The sequence below is a fragment of the Ochlerotatus camptorhynchus genome, unplaced genomic scaffold (assembly GCF_037179485.1).
Source record: "Ochlerotatus camptorhynchus isolate MF236.1 unplaced genomic scaffold, CSIRO-AGI_Acam_v1.1 ptg000379l, whole genome shotgun sequence".
Taxonomy (NCBI): Eukaryota; Metazoa; Arthropoda; class Insecta; order Diptera; family Culicidae; genus Ochlerotatus; species Ochlerotatus camptorhynchus.
In genome coordinates, this window is record NW_027040867.1 from 3,310,513 (window position 1) to 3,327,402 (window position 16,890).

General features: G+C 41.4%; 1 protein-coding gene and 1 pseudogene across 1 annotated transcript in view; one reads left to right on the forward strand and one right to left on the reverse strand.

Moving 5' to 3' along the window:
• The window catches only part of Dap160 (dynamin associated protein 160), a 36,626-nt gene extending 34,913 nt beyond the window's left edge, over window positions 1–1,713 (forward strand). Inside the window, exon 14 of the mRNA XM_065232872.1 lies at window positions 349–1,713. Coding sequence (XP_065088944.1) covers window positions 349–359 — 11 coding nt within the window. The 3' untranslated portion in view covers window positions 360–1,713. The remainder of the gene's footprint in view (window positions 1–348) is intronic.
• A 10,630-nt stretch (window positions 1,714–12,343) lies between these two features.
• On the reverse strand, window positions 12,344–13,299 carry LOC135710330 (uncharacterized; annotated as a pseudogene).
• Between the last annotated feature and the right edge of the window lie 3,591 nt (window positions 13,300–16,890).

The window sequence follows — 16,890 nt, forward strand, 5'->3', positions numbered from 1 at the left end:
TTGTCTGTGGCTAGACCATGCTGGAGGCGGTTGGGATCGCTTGACGGTCCGGTCTAGAAATTTTTCAGCTTGGAGAATTTCTCGACTTCAGACTTAGAAAGCTCTCAATTAACAACTGTGGAAGTGCCCAATTTAAACAGTTGGATAACCGGTGTAGTGAGGACGTAATAAAGCCAAGGACGACGGAGAATGTTGTAGTTGATATTTTAATTTCAACTGCTTTTGAGTTATTTTGTTGATTTTAGCTTGGTACATATATTTTAACTAGGTTGAACATCTATTTGATAATCATTGATCATAACATTTTCGGAAGGATTCTAACCATTAAACATTCACTAACCATCCCAGGCAACGTATAACGAGAATCGAGGACAACTACCGTTTCCTATGGTTTGAATAGAACTAGCACCACCATCCCCACTAGGGAGGACAGCATCAATAATAATAACTACTACAATAGCGACAACAACAATAACAACAATAATCGACCGATGTTATTGATTCAAGTGAGGACTCGAAAATAAACACAAAATGAGCACTATAAAGTATGTATATGTATGTGTATTATTATCATTCACGAATATAGTATTTACAACAAAAAACAATCGACACCTGCCCTGTGGTCCTTAAATCTTGAAGGTAAGGTGCGATGTCAATGTAACCCATACATGCTATTCGTAGTAAGCAATCAGGAAGTCAACTTGTATTCCGTTTAGTTTCAAAATTAGGTCCCGCTAGCATTCCATTGCTGCGTCTTTACGAGTGTCTACATCTAAGCCGGATGGACGACCGAATGGTTATGGCTTTCGATAGTGATCATTCCGCAAGAATAAATATTCCTCTATTATAGCTCGTATCATATCGGACCCATGCGTACTGAAAATTCACTTGTTCATTGTTACTATAAGGATGTTAAGTATTTATTATAGAAAGTTATAGATCGTTTCCAATCCTAACTATACGCAAGCAATGGATGGTCCCATTTGAGATTATGTTCGAACTTGTTGAAAGCAACCTAAAGTGGCAGTATTCACTGATCGACGGATAAGATTATGTACTCTCAAAAAATAAAGCAAAAAAATAATCAATCAGCTTTACTGAAGCTTGCTGTTCTCCAATAAAGGTTCGTCATCATTATTAGTCTGATAAGTGTTTGGTAGCTTCAAATTTTATTGTTGTTATGTTCTCTAAAATCTCGAAAATTACTATCATGTTTATAAACGCAGTACTTAGGTATGATTACGCTCAAAACTTGTACAGAACCGATATTATGTCTTATGTTTTGCAATTTATGATATTTTCAAAAACTTACAACATTTCAGTACAAAAATATATTGATTTTATAAATCTAACAACAAACATACAATTCAAAGCTGATGCCACCGCAAAAACAGAAACAGTGCTCTACCGGAGTAGTTTTTAAAGTATTGCTAATTACTATGTTGTATCAAGAAACAAGTGTGAGGAACTATACTAGAGGCAAACACATAAATAAACAGCCACCACATTCCATGTATGAGTTATCGAATAGAAATTAAAAAAAAGCAAACCAAAAATGCTACCAATATACCTAGGTCAAGCTGTATTCCGAAATCGAATCAATTACAGTGACATGTAAAATAACGTACAGGAACAATGAAAAAGGAATGTTTAACAAAATGAGATAATAATTGAAACTATGAAAATACAACCAAGTTAATTCTCCACAGCAGATCATTGATCAAAGTTAATGATTGCAGAAATATCACTGACCTTGGGCGTGCCTAAAACGCTGTCCAGACTGGAGAGTTATAACAACAATCAATACGAAACAAACGATTTTAAATTGGCTCACTACTTGACTAGCCTATTGGTCCCAAGCAAATCGACTAACGTACCCCATTCTAGTATAAATTTCATATGTTTGTTTTGATTAGCTATGAAAGTTTGACAGATAAAATGAGGGGTTATACCTTGTTCAGACTGGAGAGTTATAACATGTTATAACGGTTGTCAAATAATTGCAACACAGAAACCGCAATCAAGATAGCGCTATAACATGTTATAACTCTGTAGTCTGAACGTTCTATTAGTGGATCTATGGTTATAACATGTTATAACGGTTATCAACTAATTGCAACCCAGAAACCACCATCAAGATAGCACTATAACATGTTAAAACTCTGTAGTCTGAACAAGGCATAACATTCAAGCAGAGATATCGTTTATTTGGAAGGCTCAATAGCTTTACAGGAGCCGATACTTCATTGTTTGCAGTTTAACCTTTCAGTACTCACGCCAACTTTTGTAACACGAGCACTCGCGCGTTGTAGAAAATACAACAGTATGTTATTTTCTCCCTGAGGGCACTTCTTAAAAATTAATGTTCATCAAGTATTGGTCTATTAGATATTGGCAGTGCTGAATGACAGTATGACGGTACTGACAGCCATTAGATTGACAAAAGATATTCCTACGGTTAACAATCAAAACAACTGAGAACCCTCTCTCCGTAAAACTTCTCACCGTGAGGTATCGTTATTTTGCTTTTCTCACTCATTCGCAATATCACTAACATTTGTCATGTGGTATCATCATATCCCGATAACTTTTTCAAAGGGACGTATCAGCTTTTGTGAACAATGCATTTGATCGTAGGTTTGGCGTAACTAGCAGATAGGGTAAAATTTCCTCATCAGATAGGGGAAATTTTCCCCTACCTGCTAGTGGTTTTAGTAAGCGTGTGCGAGCCCCGTAACGTGGGTAGATCACCTTTTCGTGGTACGTTACGGGATGTAAGATCTACCACCGATTCCTAGTCCTGACTTCTTCAAACTAGGGGAACAGGATTTTTCAGTAATCAAAGGAACACATCTTAGTCCTTGTTACTTTTTATGCCTTGTTGATAGTGATAGATCTTCTATTCGTTGTTCTCTAGTTTGAAGTGGTTAAGACTAGGGAACGGATGCATGGTGATTATCGGTGTCATTCCTTAATGTTGATGCTAAGGAATCCAATTTGGACGCGCCTTTGGATGGTGTTTCAACATTCCGAAGGGTATAAATAGCGGAACCTTTCAATTAAAAAGTCGGATCCTTGCGATAAATGCAAGAATGACAACTGTAAAAAAATCGAATACTTTATCATTTCTCAATAGTGATGGAGTAATACGACATGCACTAAACTAAGGACACGGGATATACTACAATAGATCAAATTAATGGTCGCAGTGGTGTTAGGTTCTGAACAGAGGAAAAAAAAGCGTGTGCGAGCTACCAGTTACGCCTAATCGACGATCAAATACATTGTTTACAAAAGCTGATACGCTCCTTTGAAAAAGTTATCGAGATATCACCGAGGAAAAATAAACAGACATATAAATTTACTGTCGTCTCATTTCAAGCATAAATAAGGTTATGACGGTCATTCCGACAGCTATATCAAGGAAAAAGTCTTATTCTGCGTTCTACAATTATCGTGAGAATTCATATCTGCATGAACACGTACTACCTGCAGTCATGAATGCTTATTCATGGATAGAGATTTTGCAGCTATTTCTTTTTCCAGAATACCATGACGCTTGAGCTCCAATAATAAGGATGCTGACCGCATATCGTATCCATATTACCGAAGCCCAAGTATCAAGGGATCCGTAAAAAGCAATACCAATAAAAATCCTTGCGTAAATAGGAATTCCCCTCTAAATATTGGAATTGTAGCTAGAGGTGCTATTGCTGAGTAATCAAACGTTGAGCTGTTAAACACAATACTTTATTTGCTTGCTTTACCACAGTTCAGGATTATTTCAGAAAAAAAGTTGACAAGCATCAGCTCCCGATTTTTTCAGCTTTTTTTCCGATTTTGTCAGCCTGCAGATTTCACTAAAACTTTCAAGTTTTTAAACATGGATTCTCAAACTTTTTGCTCTGAATAATTTTCATTCTTACCCTTAGTTGAAATTTGACTGCTATGGGAAGTGCGGGTAAAATGGGCATACGGGGTAAAATGAACAATTCACGATTTTGAGTGTTTATTCAATCAAATAGCAATCGATTCCACGCACAGGTCTTTCAACCAATGTAATTTCTTCATTTAAAAGATCAATTGTACATTTAACTCCCTGTTCCCCAACTAGGAATCAGTAGTTTTGAAATGCTGTGTAAATTTAACCATGGAAACCTATTCGTATTCAACAACATTTATTCTTCGATAATAAAAAAGAACATTCCATTGTACTTAAAAGTTTTGATTGACTTTAAATGTTCAACATACTTCGTCAACACAAATTCTCGAATTCGACGGCGATAAATAACATCGTAAATTGAAACGGTCGATGCTTCAGCTCAATCAATTATGTATCGAACATTCTTATTGATTTTAACTTGCTGGTTGCGCCTGGATTTGCTGGTTCGCTGAATTCGGAGATATGAGACTCATTTTGCTTCGGATCTTCTGACTGTTCTTTATTTATCACATGCTGATCTTTCGGCAAAGGTTTCAAAATGTCGTCATCTGTATGAGCTTTACAAGCATATCGTTACTCATTGTGGGCGATCACGGTGTCCAGTCCATTTGTTGCACCAACGGAATGCCGTCTTTATGAACAAATTTTCCTCCATGATTCCTGAATCACATCGTCGTGTAATTCTGCCCAGGTTTCATGTACCCAAAAACAGACTTCTTCAAGAGTACATATCAATGATGGAGATGTTATTATCCATCCCTATCTTTTGAGAGAACGTTTGTGATATTATCATTATCAATTACCGTATGCGTGATAATGTTTGCACCATTGAGCAATGTCAAAATTAAAAAAAAATCTCAAAAATTTCGTTTTCGTGTTTTTTATTTATTCAAAGGGGGGATGTTTCTCAGAGTCTTAAACTATGTTAATCATCGATCGAGTTTCCACTTGCTGCAATTACGGCCTCCACACGCTTCCGGAATTCACGGCAGGTTCTAATAATGTAGTCTGGATCCATTTCTCTCCAGGTACGGGTCAATGTTTGTCTGAGGCTTGCTGTACTCGGGTTACGTTCAGAACAGGCCTTGGCTTTCATGACGCGCCATATTGAGATGTTTTGCCATCGGAAGCCATCAATCCAAACACCATAACGCTAGCAGGATGTTTGGTCAGATACACGTTCTTGTGCTCGTCGGCCACGTCTTTTACCGGAAGAGAACTAATATACCGGTCGGTTATGGAATTTAATACTTCTTCTTCTTTCTTTTATTTCACGTCGGTTTCTGTTCCACAATCTAGTGCCAATCACCGACGGACATCGATTGCCATCCATTGACGGCAATCGAATGTGCAGGAAAGCAGCTTCCACACCTGCGTAGGATATCGCACCCATTCAACACACATGGGCCGGGACCAACGGCTTTACTTCCTTTCCGAAGGAAGACGTGACCAGAGATTTTTATGCCTCAGAAAAATCCCACCGACCTCGGCTGGGATTGAACCCAGACCCATTGGGGTGTTAGAAAGCAGTCACGCTTACCACTACACCACCGGCGCCGGCTATGAATTTGATACGGGATCGACGGTAAACATGCTCTCGTCGGTAAACAAGATTAGCGGATTTTTTCGCTTAAGGAAGTTCAAGATTTTCTTGCATCGTTCGACTCGTAGCTCCCGGATGCGGTTTGTAATCATGTGAGTTTTTTTTCCGTGCCCTCGTTTTCACCCCGCAGTCTTCCTTTACGATCTTCTGTGCCGTAAAGTCACTGATCCCGTGTTCCTTTGCCATTTTCCTTATTGAACGCACAGGATTCATCCGAATCTTTCTTTTGATAGCAGCGATAACCCTCGGAACCCGAGCTGACCTCGGACGACTTGTGGCCACCTTCGCGAATTTCTCGGTTTAAAACCTTTTTGACGGTCCACCGGGACACTCCCACGGCGATTGAAATATCTTTTTGCGACATTTGCGCGTGGGACAAATTACGAATACGCTGCCACTTCGTCATGGTGCAACTGTCAAACTAAGTAAATCATTTTCTTTTATACATAGCCTACTACGGTCTGAGCTATAGGTTACGTGCATGCAAAGAAAACCAAGGCATTGTATGCACAGGTGAAACGGGAACCTTATTTGTACGATTTTGCAATCATTATCACGCATACGGTAAACGGCGTATAGTATCTCCATCACATTTTTGGAGACCTGATTCATCTCTATCATTTTATATTATCATCATGGTACCGAAAAACCTGGCATAGTGGGAAAAATGGTTTGTATCAGAAAAGCATCTAACAAACTTGTTCAACAAACTATACAAAACATATGGATATTTTCAGAATGGTGGTGACATCTAGAGACCGGAAAACGATGTCCGACGCCATTTTGAAATCCAAAATGGCGGCTTTTGGTTATACAAAATCTAGAAAACAGTCTCGCTAATAAAGAGAACCTAACCTGTATTAAAGACTGGGAAACATTATCAAACACTTGTGAATACAGCTTTCCCCCGAAGAACGCGTTACCCACTGAGTTGCACCCACCGCTTTTTCTCGGTGGGTTTTCAACCAAGCGCTTTGATTTTCTGCGGGTGACTAGTTCTCCATTGACCCTACTCACATGCAAAAAATCAGAACTAAGAATTTTAAAAGAAACGTGAGTGTCAATAGTATCCAATCTACGAAGTATACCGTAACAACGCTGACGCTAACGCTAAATCGGATTTGTTTTTTAATATGAGATAAAGCGAAATTCGGTTGGAGAAAGGTGTACTACTAGGTGTACACGGAGCTACGCAACGAAATACAGCAGATGGCCGTTAAGTCCACTGCTCCGACAACGCCATCGAGGAAAAGGTGGCCTACAGGTGGTCCTCTTGTGACATCCAAACGCCAATGGTGATCTAAACGTTGATGGTGAAACACGTGCTCCTGATGCATGTCAGGTGGGTAGAAAACAAACAGGTGACAATGTAGTTGTTGTTCCCACAAGTACTGAGCAGAGAGAACTAAAATTCTGGCTGTACTTATCTCATATTCATCCGGAAGTTGCCAATGAAGCGGTTTCTGCCATGGTGAAAGCCAATTTGGAAACAGATGACAACCCTGTTGTCATAAAACTTGTACCCAAGGGAAAGGACATCAGCACGCTGTCATTCGTATCCTTCAAAGTTGGCATCGACAAAAATTTGAAGACTAAGGCACTGGATACTGCAACCTGGCCCGAGGGCATCACGTTCCGCGAGTTCGAAAATTTTGGTGCGCAAAAATCTCAACACCCAACGAAGCTGGCAAAACTGGATCCAAATACGCAAACACCCAAAACGGACACCCCAACAATGGACCAGACATAGTGAAGTTAAAAACCATTCTGGGACGCACCGATTTTAGCACCATGGAAGCCACCTATTCTCTCACCACAGTCGAGCCATTTGTACCAGCGTTCTACAGTCGTCCCGGCCCTGTGTGTGAGTTGAAAAGGTGGTCTTCCAGTCTGTTACGTCAGGCAAGTATCATCTGTTTCTCAACTAGTACCACGTCTGATTCGTTCATTGGTTCCAGCGCATTATCAGTCATCAATCATCCGTCACCTACCGGTCGCCTAAGAACTCTGGGACGCATTGAAGTTGGCACTACGGAAGCCCCTTCTTATCCCGCCACAGTTGAGTCATTCCAGTCATCGTCCGCAGTCGTCCCGGACCTGTGTGTGGGCTTGGAGAAGGGGTCTTCCAACCTGCAATTCAAGGCAAGTATGATCGTGTCATGATCTGTCCCGCTCCTGATTCGTCCATTGGTTTTAGCGCTACCGATGGAACAAACAGCACTGCACCGGATCTTGCTCGCCACATTTTGGAACATCCCAGACCAGAACGCACTGCCTGCTGCCTCCAGGAAGCCCCTGAGCCACTCAACCCAGTCGCGCTTGCTGATTCCTGTCATCGTAGTCGTTCTGGCCCTGTGGTTGATAATGGTGAAGGGGTCTTCCAACCTTCTACATCAGGCAAGTATGCGTTTGTTGAAAACAGTTCTTCTCCTGATCCGTCTCTGTGTTCCAGAGTACCACCATGCTCGTTTCGGCTGATCGATCATTCTGCAGACCTCCAACCGACTTCGTTCCACCGCCTGTTGGTGTATTACCAGAACGTTCGTGACCTGCGAACAAAGATCGATGATTTTTTTCCTGGCTGCCGTTGACTCTGACTACGATGTCATAGTTCTTACGGAAACCTGGCTCGATGACCGCATTAATTCATCTCAATTATTTAGCACGGTATTTCGAAACGACCGCAACCACCAGAATAGTACCAAATCGTGGGGGAGGCATCTTGATTGCTCCAGTTTGCACTTCTCTAGAGCAGCTGTGGATCAAAATAACGACGCCTCGTAGATCAATAAGTATTGGCGCTATGTATCTACCTTCAGACCGGAAATCTGATTCGAGCAGCATTGCAAACCACATCAGTTCGATTTTCCTTTATTTTAACGTCGGTCTCTGTTCCGCAATCTAGTGCCAATCACCGACGGACATCGATTGCCATCCATTGACGGCAATCGAATGTGCAGGAAGGCAGCCTGCGTAGGATATTGCACCCATTCAACACACATACACATGGGCCGGGACCAACGGCTTTACCAACAATCAATACGAAACTAACGATTTTAAATTGGCTCACCACTTTAGTAGCCTATTGGTCCCAAGCAAACGATTAACGTACCCTATTCTAGTTGAAATTCTATTACTACACTATGTTTGTTTTGATTCGCTATGAAAGTTTGACAGATAACATCAGGGGTGTGTGGATTCATGCAGAACATGCAGGGGTGAGTGAAATAGCTTGGGACTGCTTGGGACCGTTGTTCTGGTACTGAGTGAGCCAAAAATAATAATGATTTTCTTCGGGACCCAGTAGTCTTAGAGTTACCTCTATGGCTTTACTTCCCTTCCGAAGGAAGACGTGACCAGAGATTTTTATGCCTCAGAAAAATCCCACCGACCTCGGCTGGGATTGAACCCAGACCCATTGGGGTGTTAGAAAGCAGTCACGCTTACAACTACACCACCGGTGCCGGCTCATCAGTTCGATTGGTACCGTGTTCTCTCGACTAGAACAAAACAACCTAGGTCTGGTATTTGGTGACTACAATCAGTCTGGGCTCTCATGGAACGTTCCTGCAAACGATCTTCCTAGCATTGATGTTCTTCGCTCGAACATCCCGCATCCTGCTGTGCTCTCCTTAATGATTTCAACCTGCATGGCTTAACGCAAATCAACTCGATACTGAATAGCAACTCTTGGCTGCTTGATCTCGTTCTGGCGAACGAAGCTGCAGGAGTGGAATGTTCTATCCTAGAAGCCCCAGAGTCTTTGATTGGCATCGACACCAATCATCCTGCGTTGGAAGTTTCCATCAACCTATCTGTTCCTGTTCGCTACGATAACCCCCTGTTGATGTACATGAGCTCGACTTTCGTAGAGCAGATTTCGTCGCGCTGAGTCACTCGCTTGCCCAGGCAGATTGGCAGTTCCTTGACACGTGTTCATCTATTGATGAAGTCGTCAACTACTTCGCTGAGGTCGTTGGCCGGGCAATAACTGATTCTGTCCCATTGAGGAGACCATCTCCCAAACCCGCATGGTCCAATGCTCGACTACGGAATTTGAAGCGTCTGAGATCGAACGCCCTCCGTAAATACTGTCGTACTCGTAACCCATTCACCAAGCGATTATTTTCAACAGCGAGCAACGAATATCGCACATATAACCACATTCTTTACAAGAGCTACACAAGGCGTGTGCAGGCTAATTTACGGCTTAATCCAAAGCAGTTCTGGTCATTCGTGAATACCAAACGAAACGAGGAGGGGTTACCAGTCGAAATTCACCTGGGTGATAGAATCGCCAGCAATTCCCTTGAGAAATGTAATCTTCTGGCAGAACATTTCAAAAGCATTTTCAATGACACTACGGCTTCGTTGTCCCAAGTTGCTGAAGCGGTAGGGACACTCCCAGTGATGCTTCCAATTTTTCGATTACCTCGGTTACAGTAGACCTCGTCGAATCCGCCATCAAGAAGCTGAAATTTTCTAATGCTGCTGGCCCTGGCGGGATCCCCTCAAGCATCCTGAAGCGATGCTGTTCAGAGCTTACAACACCGCTTTCGAAGCTGTTCAATATTTCATTACAGCAGGGGGAGTTCCCTACGCGTTGGAAATCGTCATTCATGTTTCCGATCTTGCGTCGCGAAACGTCGAAAATTACCGAGGGATCACATCACTCAGTGCCTGCTCTAAAGTTTTCAAATCATCATCAACGACGCATTATTCTCTAGCTGTAGAAATTACATTTCTCCTGACCAACACGGTTTTTATCCCAAGAGATCAGTTTCAACAAATCTAGCTCCGTTCATTTCTTTATGTCTTTGGAGTATGGAAGCTGGAGCGCAGGTGGATGTTGTATATACAGATCTTAAGGCTGCATTCGACCGGGTTGACCACTCCATACTGCTAGCTAAACTTGAAAAACTCGGTGTATCCTCGGGTTTAACTCGTTGGTTCAAGTCCTATCTAACCAATCGGGAACTTTGTGTTAGAATCGGATTAGAGCAATTGGACTATTTTACAAACAGCTCCGATGTTCCTCAAGGTAGCAACTTGGGACCATTGCTATTCTCGATTTTTGTGAATGAGGCCGGACTGATCCTCCCAACTGGTTGCCGATCGTTCTACGCGGATGATGTGAAGATCTATGTGATTGTTCGAAGTTTCGCCGATTGCTTGCGGCTTCAGCACCTAATCGATACTTTCGAAGAGTGGTGCTCAAGAAACTATCTCACGTTGAATGTACAAAAATGTAATACTATCTCATTTCATCGCAAGCTGAAACCAGTGGCATTCAACTATACGATAAATCACCAACTTCTGCAACGTGTGGAAAATGTTCGTGAGCTAAGAATCACGCTGGACTGCGCCTTAACATTCAAGCTTTATTACTCGGGCATCGTTGCGAAAGCCAACAGGCAACTCGGGTTCATTTTTAAGATCGCTGAAGAGTTTCGCGATCCTGCCTGTCTAAAAGCTCTATACTGCTCTCTGTGCGATCGATCTCGGAATTCAGCTCGGTAGTATCATAGAGGTAACTCTAAGACCACTGGGTCCCGAAGAAAATCATTATTATTTTTGGCTCACTCAGTACCAGAACAACGGTCCCAAGCAGTCCCAAGCTATTTCACTCACCCCTGCATGTTCTGCATGAATCCACACACCCCTGATGTTATCTGTCAAACTTTCATAGCGAATCAAAACAAACATAGTGTAGTAATAGAATTTCAACTAGAATAGGGTACGTTAATCGTTTGCTTGGGACCAATAGGCTACTAAAGTGGTGAGCCAATTTAAAATCGTTAGTTTCGTATTGATTGTTGGTAGTATGGTGCCCGTATCAAGCAGTTTGGATAGCGAGGATTGAATCTGTTAAAAGGAAATTTGTTCGGTATGCCTTTCGTCACCTTCCTTGGAATGAGTCTGTGAACCTTCCGCCGTACGAAGATCGTTGTCAACTCCTGGGTCTTGAAACACTAGAACATAGGCGGACGATTAGTCAGGCCGTGTTCGCAGCGAAAGTACTTATTGGTGATATCGACTCTCCAGGAATCTTGGCTGAATTCGAAATCTACGCACCCGAACGAGTTCTTCGGTCGAGGAGTGTCGTATTCCGCCATTTCGGATGAAATCAAATTACGAGCAAAATCGCGACTGCTCTAGGCAAATATCGATCACTGAATGACGCCGTTTTTTTATTCTCAAAGCTTCCAGTCTTGCCGGTGAACCTGAGCTAAGGGCGAAGCTTTGCGTTTTTTTTATTTAGCGTTTGAATTCTTCCGTTCCATCTCAGAGCTTTTCATAAATTCTCAACTGCTAAATTGCCCCAGTGCATCTTGCTAGAATTTATTGAAAGCTTTCGCTTGAAATATTTCACCAGGAATAGCTGTCAAATCAGAATATGGTTCAGTGGAAGTTTTATTACTTATTTACTTTAGTCGCGTCATAGCAAGTGTTATTTACTTCACAGTGACCTACTTTCACTTTTATTCTACGCGTACCTGCCCTAAATTTTCATTCGGCTGTGCAAGTGTCTTATTTACTACATCTCCCTTCTCCTCTACACTTGTCTCACAAACAAAAAACGAAGAAAATCTTTACATATTCGAGTCGTCAAATCACAGCAAGCTGTCATTGTATCATGTTGAACAACATCAGTGAAAAGAAAATTAATCGCATTTATTTCACATTAAGTATTTTAATTCATTTGCATTTATGAGTGGATGTTTCTGAGTTGCTTACAGCATTGGTTTTTCATAAATTTCTATCACTAATCTTCTTCTGTTTTCAGTGAATCATCCTTACCAGAAAACCCGGTACACGAACTGATCGTCAAATCGTTTAGGACGCTTGATAACGTTCCTTTGTCGTAGGTTCCGGGACAAAGAGGAGTCTGAAGCTTGTTCCTTGGGTTGAGATTCCATCTGCCTTGGAAGAGCTGCATGTCCCTCATTAGCATGTGTTAATTCATCGTTAGATTCATCAGTTGTTCGTTCAGCTACTTCTCCATCCGATGCCTGATAAGAATAACCGTTGGATTTATAAGTTTCAGGAGCCTTTTTCACTTCTCGCATATTTCGAGCATATTATATTCCAGCTTTGCTCATGACGACTACCTTTGCACCTTCTCTGGCAATCACCGTATATCGCTCTGCAGAAAATGTAGGATCAACTTTGCTCTTCTTAGATTGTGCCAGTAAAACGATGTCGCCGACCTGGATGTTCGAAGGTTTAGCTCCCCGCACGGAATCAGCGTATATTTTGCTGGCAAGTTTAGCTTCTGCGTCTTTCTCTTCCAATTCATTACGATCAAGGTCACCGGATCTAGTAGGAGACCACAAGCAAGGGAACGTCCCGCGATACCTCCATCCGACCATCATCTCGAATGGAGTTACACCAAGCCTTGAGTGGGGAACTAGAGTGTTGTGCCGGTGGACATAATTTTGCAACGCAAGTCTCCAATTTATACCGTCAAGCCTAGAAGCCGCCAATGCCTTAATTATACCTTGGTTCTGTCTTTCAACAGAACCATTCGATTGTGGGCTTAACGGTATTGATTTACGTACTTCAACACCCTTACCTATCCAGAACTGTATGAACTCGGTACTTTGAAACGGTGGGCCGTTGTCACTCTGCAGTATAGTTGGGCATCCCCATATTTGGAAAACTTCGCAAAGTGCTTTATTGGTGCTACTAGCATCTAAGCCCTTCATTTCGACAACACAGAGGTATCGAGAATAAGTGTCGATAACAACAAGAAGCTCTCCAGATCCATAATTTGGAACCGAAAGAAAATCAACTTGTAGGATTTCCCAGGGCCCATTAGGTAGATCTCTGCTGACTAGAGGCAATGGTGGGTTCCGCTTTGATAACTGTGCACATGTTTCACAACCTTTCATGAATCGTGACACTTCCGCTGACATCCGTGGCCACCAAAAGAACAGACGCATGATTCGTTTTGTGGCAACTTCTCCGACGTGACCTTCATGAGCCAATTGTAACGCTTTGCTTCGAAGTGACATCGGAAGAACCGTCCTATCATCTTTAAATACCAGCGAACCTAAAGTGCGCAAATTTTTTCTCTGTGCTTCGTACCCACGGAGCTCCGCTGGCCATTTCTTCGTTGCTACTGCATCTCGAACCATTTCCAACTCCTTGTCTTTCTCCGATGCAGTTTCAATTTCGTTCCAGGTCATTTGCATGCAGCTAACATCCAAAGCATACAGATAGTGGCTGTCTTCGTCTTCGTCAAATGGTTTGTCTTGCTGTGAAGCCGGGATTAACCTAGATAGAGCATCTGCAATGTTCTGGCAACCTGGCACATGTTCAATTGTGAAGTCATACGGTTGAAGCCGTAATGCCCAGCTCTCCGCTCTAGATATAGCTCTTTTCCCCAATCTGTAGTTAGAATTAAAAATGAACTGATTTGCCTCCGCATCCGTACGAATAACAAAACTTTTGGCCAACAGGTAGAATGAAAATTTTTCTACTGCCCACACAACCGCCAACGCTTCTTTTTGCGTCTGCGGGTACTTTTGCTCGGATGTGGTTAGTACCTTAGATGCGCATGCGATTATTCTTGGTATTCCTTCAGCGTTGAATTGGATCAAGATCGCACCTAATCCTATTGGAGATGCGTCTACAAATAGTTCAGTCCGATCATCCGCGTTGAAGTACCCTAGCCGTTTGATTGAAGTAAGTGCTTCTTCTTTGAAGTAGTTAAATTCCATTTCTTCGTCATCAGTCCAATAAAAAGAATCAGAAGAGGCCAAACTCCGAAGGTATTCCGTTTTCGTGGCACGATGAGGAACGAACTTATCGATGAAGGTAATCAACCCTAAGAAGCTCTTTACTTCGGAGCACGTAGTAGGCTTTCGAAAATTTTTAATTGCTGCCACCTTTTCTTCATTGATCAGCCATCCTTCAGGAGTCAAAGTGAATCCCAAAAACTCTGCCGTTTGAGTGCCAAACCTACATTTGCTGTCGTTTAGCTTAACATTATGATTTTCTAGGCGTGCAAGCACTTCTTTCAAGTTTTTATCATGTTCAGCTTTAGTGTTTCCGTAGACCAGCACATCATTTAGATAGTTTTTACAGCCTGCACAGCCAGCCAGGATCTTGCGTTGTAGAGCCTCTTGGAACAGGTCGGGAGCATTACACAGGCCGAAGGGCAATCTCACACAACGGAACATACCAACCCGCATGAGCGCGAACCATAAATTGACCTTACCGATAATGGTTATAAATTGTTTATAATCCCTGCTAAACTTTAACTGAAATGGTTATGGAACTTTACATGAACGTTTAATGATAAAGTTTTAACCTTAAGTATTATAGTTTTTTGGAAGTGGACCTTACAAATAATGGGTTGTTAAGAACCATTACCATTCAAAATTCTTGTTTTCTCCATACATTTTCGGAAAGAAAACTATACTAAAACCTTTTAACTTATGGTTTGAGAACATTAATGGTAATGGTTATGGTAACCAGTAAGGTCCATGAATGGTTTTGTAACATCGATCAACTTTATGTGGAATATATCGCGAATTGGTTGCCTGTAAATTACTGATTACCAATTCACGATATATTTCACGTAAAGTTGAGCGATAATACAAAACCATTAATGGACCTTACTGACTACCATAACCATAACCATTAATGTTCTCAAACCATAAGTAAAAACGTTCTAATATAGTTCTCTTTCCGAAAATGTATGGAGAAAACAAGAATTTGGAATGGTAATGGTTCCATTTCAGTTGAAGTTTAGCAGGGATTATAAACAATTTATAACCATTATCGGTAAGGTCATGTGATGGTTCGCGTTTATGCGGGAAATTCCGTATAGAAATTGGTGAGATGCCTGGATTCTTCATCAAGCTCCATGTGAAAGAAGGCATTTGACAGATCAATTGTCGAAAACCATTTCGCGCCATTCAACTCTGCCAGAATCTTTTCTAAAGTGGGCATTGCAAATGGAGTACGGTAGATGCATCGGTTAGGACCCCGGAGATCGACGACCAGGCGTATGTCATTCGTCCCTTTCGGGACCACCAACATTGACGAACAAAATGATGTGTCCATGCCATCTACAATAGGTTCGATGATATTCGCTGATACCAAACCTTCCAACCTCTTCTCGACCAATGGCCTGACTGCTAGTGGTATGTTTGAAAACACATTTCTACACGGAGGTTTTGACTTGTCGTAGAAGATTTTTACGGGTGGAATGTTGAATTTGGGAAAAATCTGATTATTTTCTATCGCAGCAATCTCTGCGGCCCATCGGACTGTTTCATAAGAGCATTGTGAAGATTGAACTGGTACCTTCAGGCCAAGCATCAATATATTGTATCTCGAAGAAGTTTGTCTGCTGAGGAGTGCTCGACTTTCCCTGACGACGTAAAACTTCTCTAGCAGCATGGGTCTATCTTCAGTGATGTAAAGGTATGCATCGAACGTTGCGAGAACGTCGATATTTTTCTCTGTTGCATACGCTTTGAGTGGACGGTCTACATAATCCTGGACGTTAAATACCTCCTTACTAAAATCAGGAGTCTCGATCAATTTTTGGAACATATGTTCGGTGAAAGTGTTCACCTGCGCTCCTGAATCGATGAGAAACACGCAATTCATCCCAGCTACTTTAGCTGTAATGTATCCATCATTGAAATCGCTTAACGCCACTTGTATTCGTTGCACTAACTCAGCACTTGTCTGTGGGATATAGGTCAAGTGGTCATCGGTAGTTTTCAGTTTGTCCTCAACTCTGCAATCTATATCGATCGTATGATCAATTCGCATCAATTGACGTTCAGAATTTTTAGACCCACCATTGGTTCGATCAGATGCTGGATCAGATGTACAGTCCTATTAAATAATACATACTATCAACTCATCTCTGTTTAAACTTCGATGACATTTCACTTAGGATTATTTCTTATAATGAATATTCAAATCTTTAAGTATCAATTCAAACTCATCAATTTTATTATAGGTGTTCGAAATTGCAAAACGTTTTCATAAAATTACATGAACCATGTATATAAATCGAATTCAATTTTTAATAATAACGATATTAGGAATTCAAGGTGTTTACAAAATAAAAACCAAATCTTTAAGTAGCAATTCAAACTCATCAATTTTATTATAGGTGTTCGAAATTTCGAAAGGTTGTCGTAGAATAGCATGAACTATGTATATATATATAATTCTTATTCATTTATAATAATAATAATAGGAATTCAAGGTCCGAAACTTTAGTGAATAACTCATCATTTACTGTTTAGAACGAGGTTTAGAATTATGTTTCAATAATTTCACTCACTTTTCCGATTTCAACTGCATCTTC